Source organism: Rhinopithecus bieti, unplaced genomic scaffold (genome assembly GCF_001698545.2).
Source record: "Rhinopithecus bieti isolate Rb0 unplaced genomic scaffold, ASM169854v2 scaffold_37314, whole genome shotgun sequence".
Classification (NCBI taxonomy): Eukaryota; Metazoa; Chordata; class Mammalia; order Primates; family Cercopithecidae; genus Rhinopithecus; species Rhinopithecus bieti.
Window position 1 is genome coordinate 1,564,375 of NW_016816196.1, and position 19,982 is coordinate 1,584,356.

At 39.8% G+C, this 19,982-nt stretch overlaps 1 protein-coding gene across 2 annotated transcripts in view; it reads left to right on the forward strand.

Moving 5' to 3' along the window:
* Positions 1 to 8,905, forward strand: part of LRP2 (LDL receptor related protein 2) — a 229,106-nt gene extending 220,201 nt beyond the window's left edge. For both annotated transcript variants that reach the window (XM_017854503.1, XM_017854502.1), the window contains 5 exons: positions 388 to 517; positions 1,581 to 1,682; positions 3,345 to 3,452; positions 6,940 to 7,011; positions 7,194 to 8,905. In XM_017854503.1, coding sequence (XP_017709992.1) covers positions 388 to 517; positions 1,581 to 1,682; positions 3,345 to 3,452; positions 6,940 to 7,011; positions 7,194 to 7,361 — 580 coding nt within the window. In that variant the 3' untranslated portion in view covers positions 7,362 to 8,905. The remainder of the gene's footprint in view (positions 1 to 387; positions 518 to 1,580; positions 1,683 to 3,344; positions 3,453 to 6,939; positions 7,012 to 7,193) is intronic.
* Positions 8,906 to 19,982: the final 11,077 nt, after the last annotated feature.

A 19,982-nucleotide genomic window follows, 5' to 3' on the forward strand; every position in this document is an offset into this window, starting at 1 on the left:
CTTTAGTCAAATGCTTCTCTAAAGCCTGAGTGACAAGCTGTGTTTTGTAGTCCAAATGGTTGTGTCTACTGGTAGGTGTTCAGGTCAGAGAGAAGTGAAAAGGCAGCTGTGTGATGGCCCAGGCTTTATCCTTCTATGTGCTGGACTCTTTTTCTTTTAGATCTCATGGTTCAGGAATGTGCTTTAACGTTTCCAGGTAGCTAAGGGAACTTACTACCATATTTGACAGTGTAAATTCAGAGTGGGAATTGAGCATTACATTTAAGGAAGATTTAGCAATGTGGAGGAAAGGGTACTATTACGAAAGGTTGTATTTGTTGTTTTTGTTGCTGTTGTTGTTGTTGTTGTTTTAAATAACAAGACACTATTTTGGTTGCTTCTTTCCAGCTTAAGCAGTCTTGTTAAGCCCTCTGAAAATGGGAATGGGGTGACCTTCAGATCAGGGGCAGATCTTAACATGGATATTGGAGTGTCTGGTTTTGGACCTGAGACTGCTATTGACAGGTCAATGGCAATGGTGAGTATGGTTTCAAAATGATTATTTGAAGGTTGTCATTTATAGAATAAATACTTTTTATAAAGAATAAAATTCACCTAAAGAAGACTGAAGTACAGCAGGAGGCCTCTCAGAATAAAGTCTGCACTACACAAACCAAGTTAGGAAACATTAGGCTTGTTGCTGAAAGGTGTCTAAAAACATTGGTAATAAAATTGGAATTTACCCCTGCTCTAAGCCACGCTGTTGAATTGGAATCATGAACAGTCTTAAGTTTAACTTGAATATTGAAGAGCTTTCTGGTTTTTTTGAGGGTGGTGTGTGGGGAGGACATGATATTTTGTTTTTATTTGATGACATTTTATATGTATAAAAGGAGTAGGGAACTATATTTTTCCTAGTGTCATATATTTTTCTGCCAATGTATATGATGAAATAAACAGTGATTTTAGAGTTGGCATTGTCCAGACCACGGCTCTGCCACCTACTAAGTATGTGAAAATAGACATGGAGCTTGATATCTCTGACCCTCATTGTCCCTGTTGGTAAAATAGGTACAATAATACCTCCTGGGAGGACCAAATGAAATACTTTGTGAGGGGGCTCCCACAGTCTTGGCACTGAGGGGGCTTTCTGTAATCAGTATTGGGAAACCACTTTCAGAATTTTGTGTCTCCTTCAAATCTTTCATTTTTTCCCTTCCCTGAAAATATAATACTATCCATTCTTTTTCCTTCCCCTCTCTCCTTATTCTTCTTTTCTTCTTCCACTATTATCCTTTTCTCTGTTGCCCAGACCCAATTCCCAAGTGAGTTATTTAACAGAGTTTGGATATAAGAAAAATGCTTCTGTTTCCTTGAGTTGGTAAATGAGTGCATGTTATGTTACTTTGCATAACAATTTGCCATATGGAGGCCTTGTGTTTTGCTGGTTTTTTTTTTTTTTTTTTTTTTTTTTGCAAGTTCTTTTTTGGGTAACTTTGGCATAGCACCTAGCATACCTCCAGGTGTGAGGAAGGCACCTTTCTTTGTGTGTGAACCAGATTAGTATGGTGTAATCTCTCTTTCTCTCTCTGTGCCATCAGAGTGAAGACTTTGTCATGGAAATGGGGAAGCAGCCCATAATATTTGAAAACCCAATGTACTCAGTCAGAGACAGTGCTGTCAAAGTGGTTCAGCCAACCCAGGTGAGAAACCATACAGTCTTTTCTTTCAGTTACTGCTGTCGCTGGATGTTAATCTATTGAGTTATGTCTTCTTAGGATTTTCCTAACCTTCCCTCCAAATGGAAGGAAGCATAGTGAGTGGTCCATGCTGCAGCTGCCCTATCTGTAGGAACAGGACCAACCCAAGGACATAAGACCTGAAAACAATCAGAATCCTGTTCTGTTGCAAGTGGTGGAGGTTTGGCAACCATGCCGGGGCTGCTGACCAAGAAACTTTCATTCTGAGTAGTGTCAGAGCAAGAGAGGTCTGAGTCCCTCCAGGGGCCTGGTAAACACAGTGCCTGAAGCACCACAGCTTCTCTACAAATACTTGTGGAATGAATGAGTGGAGAATTGTCAGGTCATTATACAGGAATTTGGAGACTGGGCCCACTTTCTGGTTGTTGCTGCCATCCCAAGCATGTGGTTTGAGGTGGATTAAAGGGAGAGGGACCTCTTATGCTTGCTATTGCAATACTTTCCTGAAAAGTACAAAAGTCTCTAGAGTTGATGGGCAGATATCTAAATTTCCTTGTTGCAGCCTTGTCACTCAGTCATCTTTAAGAAGAGCTGGGAGATGAAATAGGAATATAGGTGAAGGGAATAACTTTTCATAAGGTCTGCATCAATAGCCGCAGCACCACTTCTAGTGCTTGTCAACTGCGAACATGTGTCTCCTTTGTCACAACTATGGCCTTAGTGACAATGAATAACTGTCATTGTTAACACCTATACTCCTTTTGGACTCGAGATATGGCACATTTTAATACAGAAGCTAGAAATGTTTATTTTGCAAATATTTTGTGATTTTAAGATTGGAAATGTTTAAATCTTGAAAGCATTTTCCCTGATCCTTTGATAAACAGACATGAAAACTTTAATCACATGATAAAAAACATATGACATTTCATTTGACATCTTAACTTAAAATAAAACGAGTCCATGTATACAAATGCATATCCAAGTTTGAGAATAAACAAGTAATGAATGTGAAAATATAGGAAAAGGAGTGAATTGTCTGCCTTGTAGTTTATTATATATTCATGGTAATTTGGTCTTAAAAGGGAACCTTGGAATTGTATGAATGTTATAGAAAAATGCATAGAAGATTATTAATTCTATTATTCTCATCTTTTCAAAATTCAGCCTCTTTTAGTAGTACTATGAAATCTTAATTTCCAAAGATAGGATTTATTAATATTCAAAGAAATTATTAAGATCCAAAGATAGGATTCTCAGTTCATCAGTGAGGTTGGGGAATTATTCCTGCTGTTCTTCTAGGATTTGGCTTCCAGTATATAACTAGAGTATCTTTATCCAAAAATTTGGTCAACAGTGAGAGTAAGAAGGCATAGAGAATACAGTAGAAATTGCAAGTAGTAAGTGAGAGTGGGACCAGTGAGGGATGTATTTGCCTCCCAGGATTAAGGTATGAGGTAACTTAGTGGTTGCTGCTCTTGTTTTTGGGGCGGTGGGAGTGATGTTTAGTCCTGGCCTCTGGGTCATGCAATAAAAATGGTGCCTGATGATGTCTGTGGGAGAACAAGATGGCAAAAAGAGCCAGAGTTTGTACAAACTTTACAGCAAATTTATTTACTACTGAATTCTTTCAAAATTGGGTAAAGGCCTTTAATATGTCCACAGGTGACTGTATCTGGAAATGTGGATAATAAGAATTATGGAAGTCCCATAAACCCTTCTGAGATAGTTCCAGAGACAAGCCCAACTTCCCCAGCTGCTGATGGAACTCAGGTAAGTTGCTGACTCCTGAAATAATGTGGGATATGGAAAAACTTTGGGATGGCCGGGTTGTTATTAACCTTAAGCAAACAAGGGAGACTCTGACATGATCAAAGATCCCAAGATGTGTTGACAGTTAATAAATATAATTTTTTAAAAAGTCATAGATTGAAAAACTTTCCACCAAATAAAGCTACATTCTAACATTGAGTTGGGAATAATGTTCCTTGTAACATGGGAGAACATGTCACAAAGAAGAACAAGTAGACTTCTGGATCCAGTACCTTCAGACCAGGGACGTTGAAGTTGAGAAATAGACTCAGTATGAATAAAGATTTCACTGTGTCAAAGATACAGATGAAAGATTCTTCTCTGTGTGTCGTGATTTCTCTACAGCATGCATCTTTATTCCTGCTCCTGCTATTACCAATCTTTACCACTAGATGGCACGAATTTACATACTCTGCCCATTCATCATCCATCTGTTAATTATTGGCCAACCAATCATCTAACTAAAGTTATTGCTCTCGATGTGTCAGGCATGGTGTTTAATACTGGAGACTGAAAGAAAAAAATGCCAGTAGATGGAGCTTCTTAAACATGCCTGCAGGTCCTTTGCAATTGGTACACTATTTGTTCTGCAGGAAAAAATTCAATAAATATATTTGATATTAAACTCTGTATTAATGTGTATCATTAGTTTTAATGAATGCATATGCAGCTATCCCGATATTGCTGTTTGAATCTGGACAAACTGTTTTACCTCTGGAGCTAGAGTCCTCAATAATATTTCTCACTGGCGGCACTATTGGCATATTGAGTGGGACAGTTCTTTGTGCTACAAAACTGTCCTAGGCACTCAGGGAATTTCAGTATTTCTGGTTCCTGTCCACTAAATTCCAGTAGTGTCTTCCCTAATTCATTGTGACCCCATAAATCACCTCCTGTCCCCCAACACATGTGCACTCACTCTTAGTTGAGAACCACTAGGGTCTGGAATATCTCTGTTCTAAGATTCTACGACCAATTTTGTGAAGTAATGTAAAGAAATGAAAGTCTAAGAGTAGTTGGAAATTTTACCATTTTATACAATCTTTATTTCTCAAAGTTCATAATCTATAAACATTGATATCTGGATAACTTGGCAGTCTCACTATCACCTTAAACATTGATTTCTGTTCTGCTCATTTAAATCAAAATAAAATTTGAACTAAATTGATGCTGAGAAGAGTCTCTATAAGGTTTCTGTATGCCTTCTCAAATTCCCTTATTTCTTCTTCTCATGTCACACACACACACACACACACTCACAAACATACATAAATATTGTCTAGAAAGGAATTTTCAGTCTCATATTTTTCAAGGGACTAAACATTTTTTCTTCAAGCTGTATTAAAAATGGATTTAGAAGATTAATTTTCCACAGACACATGGATACTTGAATGTCATATATTTGGTCCTCCAAACCTGAGTCAACCTCAAGCTAGTGCCAGATTTATTTTGTATTTTCAACATTTTTTCTCAGTCCATCTCTAGTCTAGTGATCTTCTTCACTAAATAGAGATTTTCCCCAGCTGGTGCAGGAAGGTGACTGTGGTGGGGAGGCTGAAACCTCTGCCTGCATGTCTGTTACCTCTGCCTGCATGTCTGTTACCTCTGCCTGCATGTGTGTTACCTCTGACCTGCATGTCTGTTATCAGAAACAAAATGTATACTGACGATCTTTCAAAGGAGAGCAGATCTTCGCTAATTGTAGTCCTTTCTTTCTCTTTCCCTTTATAATACCTTGGTTCCTCCTCTTACTTTTTTACATTAGTGAGGCTGAGACCCTCTAAAATGTGTCTTCCATGATACGTCCAGGGATCTTACTGTATTGCTTGCGTCCTGGGCACTGAGATAATAGCCAGCATGACTTAAAAGCAGTAGAAGTGCTTGGGTGAGATCACCTAGGTTGACTTGAACATGCCAGAGTCTCACAAATGTGTCTTTCATCCATAAATATGTTAAAAATCTAACAATTAAAAACATGGGCTGGGCGCGGTGGCTCACGCCTGTAATCCCAGCACTTTGGGAGGCCGAGGCGGGTGGATCACGACATCAGGAGTTCAAGACCAGCCTGGCCAACACAGTGAAACCCCGTATCTATTAAAAATGCAAAAATTAGCTGGGTGTGGTGGCACACGCCTGTAGTCCCAGCTACTCAGGAGGCTGAGTCAGGAGAATTGCTTGAACCCAGGAGGCAAAGGTTGCCATGAGCTGAGACTGCACCACTGCACTCCAGCCTGGGCGACAGAGCAAGACTTCATCTCAAAAAAAAAAAAAAAAAAAAAAATTCAATTCTATCATTTTCCAAAAGTTACATTGATATGCGTAGGATCCCCCAAGGAGACAGAAACGAAAGTCAGCATTCCTTTTCTCCTGTTAGTAATTGCTTAACTCCAAGTTAGCCATTTCATTTTGAAGCAATGGCATCTAGGAGATTTTGGCCCGCCCCACTGAACTGTAAGGGCCCAGAGGCAGGGCTCTGACCTGAATGTCTTCATGTTCCCCTTGGGGGCACTATGTACAAAGCAGGAACTCACTTGAATGTGGGTTTAAGTGAAGACCTCTTCTACTTCTGTAGCCCTGTGTTCCCCACTCCTCCATAGGCTGGTCCCCTGCTTTCACAGAGTGAGAGACACCCCATAAAACCTGCGGGCTGCCTCAGCTTCTGTTGAGAGTTGACTGTCTGTTCCCTTGTCTGGCAGTCAGTACGACAGGCAACTTTTCAGTAAGGCGTGGGCCGCGTACCAGGTCCAGCGTGATTCTCTTTGGGTTCTCCAGTTTATGGGCCCCTGGGTCCCCTGAGTAATCATTACCTGCCCTTCTACCTGCAATTCAGTTGTGGAATCTTGCCGTGACTCAGCAAATATAGGATAATAAGTGTACCTACCTCTGGGGTTTGTTAAAAAAAAATCAGAAACTTATAAAACGCTTAGAGTAAGCACTCAATAAATGTTAGATGTTTTTGTTATTATTGTTATGATACAGGAGGGAATGGTGAAGGGAGAAGAGATACTCTTGAGTTGACCAAAGAGTGTTACTTTAGGGAATAAAAGTTATAGTTGGGCTTCGCCATCCCCACCCAATTTTCAGGCAGTCCCAGAAATCTCTTTTTCTCCAGATGCATATTGTGTGTGTCTGTTTCATGTGTTCTCTCTGTACTGAGGTAACCAGGTGATGTGCTTGTAGATACTATGGCACAAATTCTATAATATATAAATTTAAAATCAAAGAAATATTTAAAACCATTGGATGAAAAGAGCCCAGAGAGTTTCAGTTACTGTTCAGGGACCACAGGAGGAATTGAACAATTTACCACATGGGCTGAATCATGGTTCCAGGTCCCAAATTGCTTTACCCTTCAGTAAGAAGAAGCTTTAAAATTGAGACAGGAGGAAAAGAAACCCACAAAATCATACCATTACTGAGAGGTTTTTGTTTTCCCCTTTTCATTTAGGTGACAAAATGGAATCTCTTCAAACGAAAAACTAAACAAACTACCAACTTTGAAAATCCAATCTATGCACAGGTAATTTTTAACAACTTTTCTTAGCACAGACATTTTTTCTTAGAAATTATGTGATTGGTTAAATTGGACACACACTTAGATTGTTCTGAGCAGAGTGGCCACAAATAGTCTTCTTTATGAAAAACCGTGTATGTTGACCTTGGGGTAGTAAATGGCTGATTCCTGTTACGTTGTGTTCTTAGATGGAGAACGAACAAAAGGAAAATGTTGCTGCGACCCCACCTCCATCACCTTCGCTCCCTGCTAAGCCTAAGCCTCCTTCGAGAAGAGACCCAACTCCAACCTATTCTGCAACAGAAGACACTTTTAAAGACACTGCAAATCTTGTTAAAGAAGACTCTGAAGTATAGCTATACCAGCTATTTAGGGAATAATTAGAAACACACTTTTGCACATATATTTTTTACAAACAGATGAAAAAAGTTAACATTCAGTACTTTATGAAAAAATATATTTTTCCCTGTTTGCCTATAGTTGGAAATATCCTGTGTGTCTTTTTTTACTTATGCTGTCTCATATTTTTACAAATAATTATCACAATGTACTATATGTATATCTTTGCACTGAAGTTGTCTGAAGGTAATACTATAAATATATTGTATATTTGTAAATTTTGGAAAAATTATCCTGTTACTGAATTTGCTAATAAAGGTGTCTGCTGATTTGGGTGGTGATCATTATAGTAAATGATCCAATGAGAAAAGGAATGACTTGGGACCTTTAGCTGTGTCTAAAGAAGAGGCACTGCTCGTATTTCCCATCAAATTATCTAGGAAAGGAGTCCAGGCCCCGCTCTTGGGTCCATTTTTACACATTAGCACTTAATTAATGTTCAATATTACATGTCAATTTGATTAATGGGTATGTTGATAGGGGCCACTATGTGTTGTGTAGACATCTGGACTCGACTGTAGACTCCTCAGATAATACAGAAGGTAGAAAAAGCAATTCAGTTTGGCCCTTCTGTGTGTTGGGATTGTCTAATCAGAACTCTCGTTTCATGTGTGTTCTCTCACTAGCTGCCAAGGCAGCATTTGTATTTGTGATGTCTATGAGGAAATCCTATATCATTAAGTGCCAGTGTCCTGCATTGAGTTTGTAGTTAATTAAATGAGCTCTTCTGCTTGATGGACCTTGGAGCAATTTCTCATTCAAGGTGGTCACCTACCCCAGTAGCTGGAGCTCAGTAGCTGAATTTCTGAAACCAAATTTGTGTCTTCATAAAATAAGGTGCAAAAAAAAAAAAAAAAAAGAAAAGAAAAAATACCAGTTAAGCAAAGCCTCAACTGGGTTTTTGTTTCTATGAAAATATCATTATAATCACTATTTATTTCCTAAGTTGAACCTGAATAGAAAGGGAAACCATTCTTTTTAAGCTTTTTATTAGGCTCTTTGGCTAAATGTGTACCTTCACATTAGAATGTACTGTACAGTCCAGATCTTTTCTTTATTTTTTTTTTTTTTAAGAGATGGAGTCTTGCTATGTTGCCCAGGCTGATCTTGAAGTCCTGGGCTCAAGTGATCCTCCCAGCTCAGTCTCCTGAGTAGTTGGGATTATGGACGTGAGCCACTGTGCCCGGCTTCCAGCTCTTCTCTTAAATAGTGGGTATAGTCTGCACAATAGGAACCATGGCAGGAATACACACTTTCCCATAGCAAATAGCATTCCTGACTCTCTGTGCTAATATTGCACATTTGTTGAACAATGAATGAATGGACGGATGGATGGATGAATGAAACATATACTACTGATTATTTTATTCCAGAGTTCTCAAAATATTTGTTGCTCATATTTTGAGTGCTGATTGTAATTACTTGGAAATGTACTTTGATTAGATAAACAACTGGAAATAATGCTGCTGAAAAATTTCTAATAAATGTGTATTTTATCAGATGTTTTCTGTGTGCCTCGTAAGCCCCGGTCATGAATCAATTGTATTTTGCTGTGTAAAAAGATTGAGGCTTTGAGTGCTCTTAGTCACACCAGTTCTGTACCACTCCCTCCCGGAATTGAATCCAGAGCAATTTGACTGAAAATCAAGCCTCCACATTCATTTTGTTTGTGTGCATGATAGTCTGGGATAAGTTATAGGAAACAACTCTCCAGAAATGAGTAGATATTAGAGTCCCAGGTAACCACCAGTATAGCCAGTCGTTGAATGCTGTCCATGGCTAAGGCAGAGCAGGGAGTGCATATTCCTGTTTCTCTAATAACTAGTGTTCCCCTAACAGTCATTTGTTCAAGAGGATGATTTCCCAGCCAGCTCCTTTAAGCATAGGCTGTGAACCATCTTCCCACTGTTAATCTCTCTGAGCCTCAGCTGCTGCCTCTATAAAATAGGGGGCTTGGTTGTGAGACCCCAATGTGGAAGTGTATATAGGGTGTAACCCAACACCCAGCATAAAATATACCCTCAATTGATGGAAGCCATGATTTATGAAGTAAAGGAAAAATGGAACAGCCATTTGTGTGTTTTAAAAAGTTCCTTGGGTGATTTAATGAAGAGCCTTGGTTGAAAATGATGATTCGAAATAGAAATGGCTGATCTTTCTTTTTTAGTGGAGGAGGTTACGGAGGTGAACAAGATTGTGTCTGGGACTTTGAAAGGATTCACACATATCTTGTCTATAATGAGGCTGAAGAGCAGATGATAAAAAGTTTGGTCTTGCTTTACTGTCATTTGAAGGTGATAGGAAGGGCAGTAAATACTCCTGTACATAGAAATGGGAAAAGGTTGAGAAGATGGAAGTGCATATTCACATCACAGCACAGGGAACTGAGCCACCGCTGAAATAAATATACCTTTCCTGGATTCTTCCAAGGATCCTGAGGAGTTGTTTGAGTTTGTTGCATATATTCTGGATATGAGTCCCCTGTCAAGTGAATAGTTTGCAAAAATTTTCTTCCATTTAACAGGTGGTCTTTTCATTTTGTTGATTGTTTCCTTTGCTGTGCAGAAGCTTTTTAGTTTATTATAGTCCCATTTGTCTATTTTTGGTTTTGTTGCCTGTTCTTTTGAGGTCTTAGTCATAAATTCTTTGCCTATAAGAAAGTCCAGGAGAGTTTCCCCTAGGCTTTTTTTTCTAGTATTTTTATAATTTTGGGTCTTACTTTTAAGCATTTAATCCATTTTCAGTTGATTTTTGCATATGGTGAAAGATAAGGGTCCAATTTTTTTCTTCTGCATGCAGCTACCAATTTTCCCAGCACCATTTATTGAAGAGGGTGTCCTTTCCCCCGTGTAGGTTCTTGTTAGCTTTGTCAAAGATCAATTGGCTGTTAAATATGTGGCTTTATTTTTGGGTTCTCTATTCCATTCTATTGGTCTAGGTGTCTATACCAATGTGCCATTTTGGTTACTATACCTTTGTAGTCAGGTAGTGTAATGCCTCCAACTTTGTTCTTTTTGCTCAGGATTGTCTTGGCTATTTGAGCTCTTCTTTTTGGTTCCATTTGGTTCCGTTTGTGAAGATTTTTTTCTAATTCTGTGAAGAATGGTGTTGGTATTTTGATGGGGATTGTGCTGATTCTTTGTAGATTGCTTTGGACAATATAGTCATTTTAACAACATTAATTCTTCTAATCCATAAGCATGGAATATTTTTTCATTTGTTTGTGTCCTCTTCAATTTCTTTCATCAGTGTTTTGTAGTTTTTCTTGTAGAGATCTTTCACCTCCTTGGTTAAATTTGTTCCTAGGTATTTTTTTTTTCTCAGCTGGCTCATTATTGGTATATAGAAATGCTACTGATTTTTGTACATTAATTTTGTATCCTGCTACTTGACTAAATTCATTTATCAAACCTAGGAGTTTTTTGGTGGAGTCTTTAGATTCTTCTGGATACATATATCAGCAAAGAAGGACAATTTGACTTCCTCTTTTACAATTTGGATGCCTTTTATTTCTTTCTCTTGCCCGATTGCTCTGGCTAAGACTTCCAGTACTATGCTGAATTGGTTAAAAGTGGGCATACTTATCTTGTTCCAGTTCTTAGAGAAAATTCTTTCAACTTTTTCCATTCAGCACAATGTTATCTGTGGATTTATGATATATTTTTTTTTTATTATTATTTTGAGGTATCCCTATTTTTTTTTTTTTTATTATTTTGAGGTATCCCTAGTTTGTTCAGAGTTTTCATTCTGAAGGGATGTTGAATTTTATCCAACCTTTTTTTTTTTTTTTGCATCTATTGAGATGATCATATGGTTTTGTTCTTCATTATGTTAAAGTGATGTATCATGTTTATCGATTTTCAAGTGTTGAACCATCCTTGCATCCCTGGTGTAAATCCCACTCGATCTTGGTGTATTATCTTTTTAATGTGGTATTGGATTCAGTTTGCTAGTGTTTTGTTGAGGATTTCTGCATCTGTGTTCATCAGGGGTATTTGTCTGTGGTTTTTTTTTTATTATGTTCTTGTCTAGTTTGGGGATCAGGGTAATGCTGGCCTTATAGAATGAATTAGGGAGAGTTCCCTCTTTTTTGGAATCATTTCAGAGGGATTGGTATTAGTTCTTCTTTGTACCTTGGGTAGAATTCAGCTGTGAATCTATCCAGTCCTGGACTAAACTTTTTTGGGAGACTTTTTATTATGGATTCAATCTTGCTACTTTTTATTGTCTGCTCAGGTTTTCTGTTTCTTCCTGATTCAATCTTGGTAGGTAGTATGTTTCCAGGAGTTTATCTATTTCCTAGATTTTCCAATTTGTCAGCATATAGTTATTCATAATAATTTCTGATGATCTTTTGTATTTCTATGGTATCAGTTGTAATGTACTCTTTTTCAATTCTGATTTTGTGTATTTGGGTCTTTTCTTGGTTAGTCTTGCCAGTGGTTTATTAATTTTGTTTATAATTTTTGAAGAGCAACTTTCGTTTTGTTAATGATTTGTGTTTCTTTAAGCCTCTATTTCATTTAGTTCTGTTCTTATCTTTATTATTTATTTTCTTCTGTTCATTTGGGATTTGGTTTATTCTTCCTTTTCTAGTTCCTTTAGGTGCATTGTTAGGTTGTTAGTTTTTCTACCTTTTCGATATAGGCATTTAATGCCATAAACTTCTCTTTTAACACTGCTTTTGCTGTGTCCCACAGATTTTGGTATGTTGTGTTTTCATTTTCATGTGTTTCAAGAAGTGTTTTTATTTCCTTCTTAATTTCTTTATTTACCCGATGGTCATTCAGGAGCATATTATTTAATTCCCATGTGTTTGTATAGTTTCCAAAATTCCTCTTGGTATTGATTTCTAGTTTTACTCCATTGCACTCTGAGAAGATACTTGATATAATTTTGATTTTTCAGAATTTGTTGATACTTGTTTTGTGGAGTAACATATGGTCTATGCTGAAGAATGTTCCACATATTGATGAAAATATTGTATATTCTGAAATTATTGGATAGAATGTTCTGTAAATGTCTGTTAGATCCATTTAGTCTAAAGTCCAGTTCACATCTAATGCTTCTTTGTTGACTTTCTGTCTAAATGATCTGTTTAATACTGAGAGTGGGGTGTTGAAATCCCCCACTATTATTGTACTGCACTCTATCTCTTTATATCTGGTAATATTTGCTTCATGAATCTGGGTGCTCCAGTGTTGGCTGCATATCTATTTAAAATTGTTATGCCCTCTTGCTGGATTGATCCCTTTATCAACATATAATGACCTCCTATGTTTTTTATTTTTGTTTCGGTTTTTTACTGTTCTCAACTTAAGGTCTGTTTTATCTGATATAACTACTCCTGCTTGCTTTTGATTTCTGTTTGCATGGAATATGTCTTTCCATCACTTTACTTTCAGTCTATATGTGTCTTTACTGGTATGATGAGTTTCTTATAAGCAACATATAGTTGGATCATGTTTTTTAATCCATTCAGCTGTTATATTTTCAGAATTTAATTTAATTTGTTTATGTTCAAAATTATTATTGATATGTGAAGCTCTGTTCATTCCTGTCATATTGTTAGTTGTTTTCTGGTTGTTGTAAATATTCTTTGTTTTTTACTTTTTCTCATGCTGATCGTCATTGTGGTCTGGTGAATTTCTGTAGTGGTACGATTTGAGTCCTTTTTCTTCCTCCTTCATGTGATTACTTTACCAGTGACTTTTGTATGTTTGTGTGTTTTCATGATGGTAAATGTTGTTTTTTCCCTTCCAGATTTAGAACTCCCTTGAGTATTTCTTGTAGGCCCAGTTCAGTCTAGTGGTAAATAAATTCTCTCAGCATTCACTTGTGTGGGAAAGACTTTATTCTTCATTTATGAAGTGCAATTTTGCTGGAAATTATATCCTTGGCTGGCAGCTTTTTTTTTTTTTTTCCTTTCAGCACTTTGGGTATGCCATCCCATTCTCTTCTGGCCTGTTAGGTTTCTGCTGAGACATCTGCTGTTAGTTTGCTGAGGGTTCTTTTATAGGTTGCTAGATGGTTTTCTCTTGCTGTATTTAAGATTCACTCTTTACCTTTGACACTAAACAGACTGAGTATAATGTGCCATTGAGAAGAACATTTTGCATTGTGTCTTTTTGGGGATTACTGAGTCTGCTGTATCTGAATGACTAAATCTCTCGCTAGACTTGAGAAGTTTTCATCTATTCATTAAATAGGTTTTCTAATCCTTTGTCACTTTGCCCTTGAGGATACCAATAAGGCAAATATTCAATTGCTTTATGTTGTCCCAAATGTCACAAATACTTTGTTAATTCTTTTAAAATTATTTTTTTTATTTTTGCCTAACTGGATTATTTCAAAAGGGATTCTGAGATAATGAGATTCTTTCTTCTGCCTGATCTAGTATACTGTTGAAGCTTTCAAATGTATCGAGAGCTTTTGTATTTCCTTCAATGAATTTTTCACTTCCAGAATTTCTATTTGGTTCTTTTAAAAAATATCTATTTCTTTGTTAAATTTCTCATTCATATCCTGAATTGTTTTCTGATTTTTTAAAATATTGTTTTTCAGAATTCTCTTGTATCTCACTGAGCTTCTTTAAATCAATGTTTAAAATTATTTATCAGGAATTTCAAAAATTTCTTTTTGATTAAAATCTATTGCTAGAGGCTAGAGGATTATTGTGTTCCTCTGGAGGTGTCATGTTTTCATGCTTTTTCATGTTTCCTGGGTCCTTATGTTGATACCTGATGTAATGGCTGGTGTAACAGTTGTTTCTTCTCATTTTTGAATTACTTTTGCAGGGGATGACTTTTTCCGAAGTTATATCTATGGTGTTGATTGGGTAGGATACTGTGGCTTTGATTCTGAGTGCATGAAGTAGGGTAGTCTTTGTATGATTTCTTGGACTATAAACAGCATAGGAGTATCTGTGCTTTCTGTAGTGAGTTAGGGTGTGGTTATTAGTGGAGGCTGTGGTGAAGTTGTGTTGGGGACTAGCATGCCAAGTGTGCCAATATTCAGGCCACAGTGGTGGCAGTGGTGGGCTGAGTATGCCTATATTTTTTGCCCCAATGTGTTATACAATGGTGCCCGTGTTCATGGTTACTGGTGGGTCAATTCTTAGGTTTCCAAGTGGCTTGCTTAGATGCCAGTAGTGGCAACGATGGACCAGGTGAGTGGGTGGGTTCTCAGGCACCTTGGACAGCTGACATGGCATCGGTGATAGCAGTAGCAGAAGTAAGGTGATTCTCTGGGTCACAGACACTATGCATTGATGTTGGTGGTGGCTCCAATGGACTGGGCAGGCCAGTCTCCAGGCCTGCAGATGGCCTTTGCTGATCAGCACCAGCTGAGGGTAGTGCCAGGAGTTTAGGTCCAACCTCACGTCCCTGGGGGGAGTGTTCAGGTTCTCAAGGTGGTGGGTTGGGTTGGGCAATCCCCAGAACCCTGGGCTGTGTGCTCTATCCTGGAGTTCGGGATGGGTGAAGCCACATTGGCTGAGCTTGTGCTCAGGCCTCCCAAAGGTGAGAGCCAAGGTGATCCTCAAGTCCTAGGTGGAGTGCTCAGGTGACGAATGGCAGCATCCATGCTAAGGCACTGCCACTGAAGATGGTGTAGTCATCTTCAGTGACTACAGCCTGGGTTGGCAGTGGGGGAATGCACATCCATCTTACTTCCCCTGGCCAGGCAGGCTGCCTCTCTCCCTTCTTTTCCCCTGCTTCTGATGTTTCCTGTCACTTATCTGTTGAATTTTATCATTCTTTCTGGGATAATGTATTTGAAGTGTGATGTCTATATACTATTTTGGTTCTTCTAAGTGCAGGAGGTGGGTATGAAATGCTTCTAGTCAGCCATCTTGAAGCCCCTCTCTAGAAGAGTTTTTATAAGAATAGCTGCAGTTCTCCCAAATCATACAAGCTAAGAGTGTTGCATTCAGGTGGTATTGGTGGGGTGGGCATTCTGGGTCCTCCTGGCAGTGAGGAGGCTGTGGGCACCCATAGTCCTGGCTCACTACTTGTTGGCTCCTCCCCTTGGGTGACCAGGTCAGTCCTTGGCTGCTGAATGGTCAGTCTTCTCCCCATCCCCAATACTGACATGTCAAAGTTGCTGCTCTTGGTGAGGTGTGAGAACCCTTCCACTAGCATGATAAATCTTCGATGAGATGACTAAAAGGGGACTTCCCTCTCTGGGTTTAACTAGTGCTACACATCTTTCCTCAGCCTTTTCTGCTGGTTTCGTATCCTTCCTTCCCTGGGACAGTGCCACTGGATTCCTTAAGAGCTTCCTGGGAGGGAATCTGAACAATACTTAGAGGGTTGCTCTCAATAGAGTGTCTTCAGACAAGCCCGTGCTCTTCAGTAGAGCTCTTCCCCTGCTAGAAAACTTTTTGCAGTGTTGTGGAGCTAAAGTATCCTTGGCCTTCCTTTGCATCCCTCCAATCTGTTTAAGAATTTTTTGCATTGGGGCTGTCTGTCTCATAGTCTACCTTGACTCTTCTTTGGGGGTCCTATAAGGTCTTTATTATGCAAACAGAACTCCCTAGTGTCCCTCCCACACATACACAAAGACAAGCCCTGATTTGTCTGGATTCCAGGACAGGGGACAGAATGGATTTCATTCTGAGACCTGGGCCATTAATCATCGGTTTGGAATTGAGAATGAATTTCTCATAGAAACAATGTGTCAACTTATAGTTCAGATCTCTCTCCAGCTAACAAGAGCCCATCCAATCCAAAATGTGGCCCAGCTGTAGAATTCATTGTATGAGGCTGGGTTCTGAGGTTTGGCAACAGAAAGTCACACAATCAGGAGGGAAAAGAATACAGAAAAAAGAAAAAGAAAACGTCCTCCTTTCTTGGGTCTTGGGCCAGTCCTGGGAAAGTTCTTGAAACAAACCAAGCATGCTGGATCTTCGGCTTCCTGCCAGCTCCCCAGTGGACCCCTTTACCGGCACCCAGCAGCCTCTCCTCAAACATTCCAGGATCCCTGCTGTGTGAAATTCATCAGCTTGGCACTCCATCCAGGCTGGGCCCACTCCTGAGTAGGCTCCAAGCACCAACCTTAAGTCTCTAACCACCACCATAATCTCACAGTTCCCCTGCACAAATCTGCATGAGAGAGCCAAATATAGGAACTGTTGGTGGATGTCAGATTGGGTTAGAAGCAGAGTGCAGCAAGCATCTCTGGCAAAACATCTGCTATGTTGCTGTGAGCATGGGTTGTGCTCCGGCTCTATGCTAAGTGGTTTACCTATATCATTCACTCAACAAATATTTCAGCACCAAGAATACTGCTGTGGGCATTAGGGGTTATAGTGCAAATGAAATAAACGTCTCTAATCTCACGGAGCTTGCATTTGAATGCGTTATTTCCTTTAGTTCTCATACTAAGCTTCAGAGCTAGTACTGTCATATCTCCATTTTATTCAGTAAAATAACTTAGGTGCCAAGAGATTAAATAACATACCCCAAGAACGTGGCAAGTTAAGTCATAAGACTAGGACTCCATGCCAGGCTCTCTGCAATGTCGGAGACCTTGTCCTTACCACAAGGCCTGATCACCTGGGAGCCAGAGCTCCACAACTCCCAGCCCCCACCACAGATGGGGTCAAAAATGTGGGCTTAGTGGTCCCAACTTGTTCTTGATTTCCTTAACTTCTTCCTCTTTGTCTTCTTCATTTATAACTTCTTAAGGGATCCTAGATATCCCCCAAGCTGAGGGAAGGGTGAAGATGGGCAAGAAGGCTGAGACTTATGGGTTGTGTGTGAATTGGGGGCTTTCTTTATGACCACAGCCTCCATGAATCTAATTAGAGGTTTTCTCATGCCTCCTTGAAAGGGAAAGGGTAATTGTCAAAGGAGTGAGTCGTTGTGAGGCAGGAGAATTGGGAATTAGGCTAACCAAGGGTTAAGGCATAAGCAAAAGAACAGCAGGTGCAGCCAGTTCTAGGCAACATTAAGCAGCATACAGCATGCATCCTAGCTCCTGCGATAACAAGACAAAAGTTTCCACTTCAGCCTCTAATTGACCATGAGCCAAGTCTCCACTTCAGCCACTGATTGGTCACAAGCCAATCCTTCATAGGGTGTGACTAACTGGAGGCCTCTAAAGGGCACCTAGGGTCGTTACCAAGCTTAATAAAAATTAATATGTATCTTAATAAAAATCCTAATAGGTGGGGGAGCTCTTGAACCACTTGCTGGAGCCCGCTCCCACAAGAGCTCCTACAGGCTCCTACTCTGTGGAAAGTACTTTTGCTTTAATAAATCTGTGCTTTTGTTACTTCGTTCTTTTGTTGCTTTGTTCATTTTGTTCAGTTCTTTGTTCAACGTGCTAAGAACCCGGACAACTCACAGTCAAGATCTTACATCTGGTAACAATTGCAAAAATAAGTCTGTCTTGAAATAAAACATTTACAATAGATTTCTTCAATGGCTATTCCCTGGAATCTAAATAATTGGTATATTTTACACACACAAAAATAGAAAACAAATAAATTCCACTTTGCATTCCAGCATGAGACATGCAATACTCACTAGTCAATGAGTTGAAGAAGCAAGTAGAGACCATCTCACAGGGGCTGGGCAAGTTTCCTGTGAGGTCTGAAGAGCAAGCTCATGACATCAGGGCCAGCACAATTTCAACCACCCCTGACCTTTCTAGCACTGAACGTAAGTTTAAGTCTTCAGGTGACTCACTGGTCTGTAAAGACAAATGGAAATAACCCAGGACACACTTCCTGTGCTAACGTTTGATATCAGAGAAATGCCCCTTTCATCTGCAAGATCAGAATGCCTCCCTTTCTGCAGTACAGAACTTTGGGTACCACGTCGCTCAGCTTTAAATTCTGTATCCTCAGAAGACTGGATCATTTCCCTCCACTTAAAACAGCCATCACATGTGTGTTTCTGGTCAGCAAAAGGATTCTGACTCTATTGACTCAAAAAGAGGACTTCCCCTCCTTCCCATCCCTCCATCCAAGTTCCCCCTTTCCTTTCCTCACTTATCATCAAAGCCTCATCCCTCCCTGTCCCCTCAGCCTTCTTCTTTAGGGGGCCCAAAAGGCCCAACCACACATCCATCAAAGGCTGCCTCTGACAGCAGAGCTTAAGAATAAAACTAACAGAGAAGAGGACAAGAAAAAAAGAGAAGGTAAGTGATGGGAGGAGAGAGAGAGAGAGAGAGGAGAGAGAGAGAGGAGTGTTAGGAAACCTTCCTGTGGGGCTCTTTGTTTTATTTCAGTACACAATGAATTTCTTTTATTTTGGTAGGCATCCACATTTCAGCGTTTAGTGGTCCTGAACAGAAAGTGGAAAAATGCAGCACTTTGCCAGGAAGTCAAACCCACCAATTTCCAGGTTCTGCTGTGCACACTGAGTTCTTTCTTTCTTTCTTTCTTTTTTTTTTTTTTTTTTTTTTTTTTTTTGAGACAGAGTCTTGCTCAGTCGCCCAGTCTGGAGTGCAGTGGTGCCATGCCCGGCTAAGTTTTTGCATTTTTAGTAGAGACGGGGTTTCACTGTGTTAGGCAGGATGGTCTTGATCTCCTGACCTCGTGATCCGCCCGCCTCGGCCTCCCAAAGTGTTGGGATTACAGGCGTGAGCCACCGCGCCCGGCCACTGAGTTCTTTCTTAATCCCTGCTGAGGATCTTGAGACGCAGCACTACCAAAACCAAAGGATGTGCTTAATTCAAGGTTCTTTATGTTCCAGCTGCCAGATTCCAAACTAGACTTCAGTGGATTGAAAGGATGTCCAGATGAGAGCCCTGTTTAAAACTTCTACAATCTTTAAAAGTTGAAGAAGAAATGAAAGGAAAAGAAAGCAATTTAGAGGGATCACGTGTGCTTACAAGTGTCTTCATGAGGCCTTTCTCCAAGTTTAGCCACCAAAGACTCTGAGAGCTGGCAGGTCTGAGTAACCCTGGTTGACTGTTCTTTTCTTATCAAAATCTGAGCCAAAAAAACTCATCAGCTGATGATGATAGCAGAGGGTGGCAGAGCTGAAGACCTAATATTTACTTCCCAGGCTGGTGGCAAGTGAATAAATGCAGTTCCAAAACTAAACAAGGCAGGTAAGAGACTTGTTCCAACTTTACCTGGCTTCTGGCCAAAGCAAGGAAATGTCATGGAAAGTATTGGGTGGTGACAGTACAAAAAGGGACTTGAGGAGGGGGAAGAAAAAACAGCACCCCTGGATAAAGTGGGAGAGAGAAGATACGGAGATATCCCTGTCCTCACCACAGGCTAATCTCAGAGGGGAGTAGAGGGGTTACAATCTATGCTTTGGCCAAGGGTGGGAATAGAGGAGTGTGGGGACAAGAGGATGGCTTAGAAGAGGCATCATTTAAGGCTTAAATGAAAAAACCAGGGATGCAGGCAAAGTACTCCGCATACCCAGCAGTAGCTCCACAGGCTGCAACCCTAAATCATCACGTCTACTCTAACAAACCGCCCCCCAGGCTGGAGGGCTGTTGCAGGGGGAAGGAGGGGGGGAAGTGGGAGAAGGCAGAGACCCCAGGCCATGTTATCAGCAGCCAAGTGATTGTGTGATGTGTCCTTTTACAGTTGAGTTAGATGTGTCCCA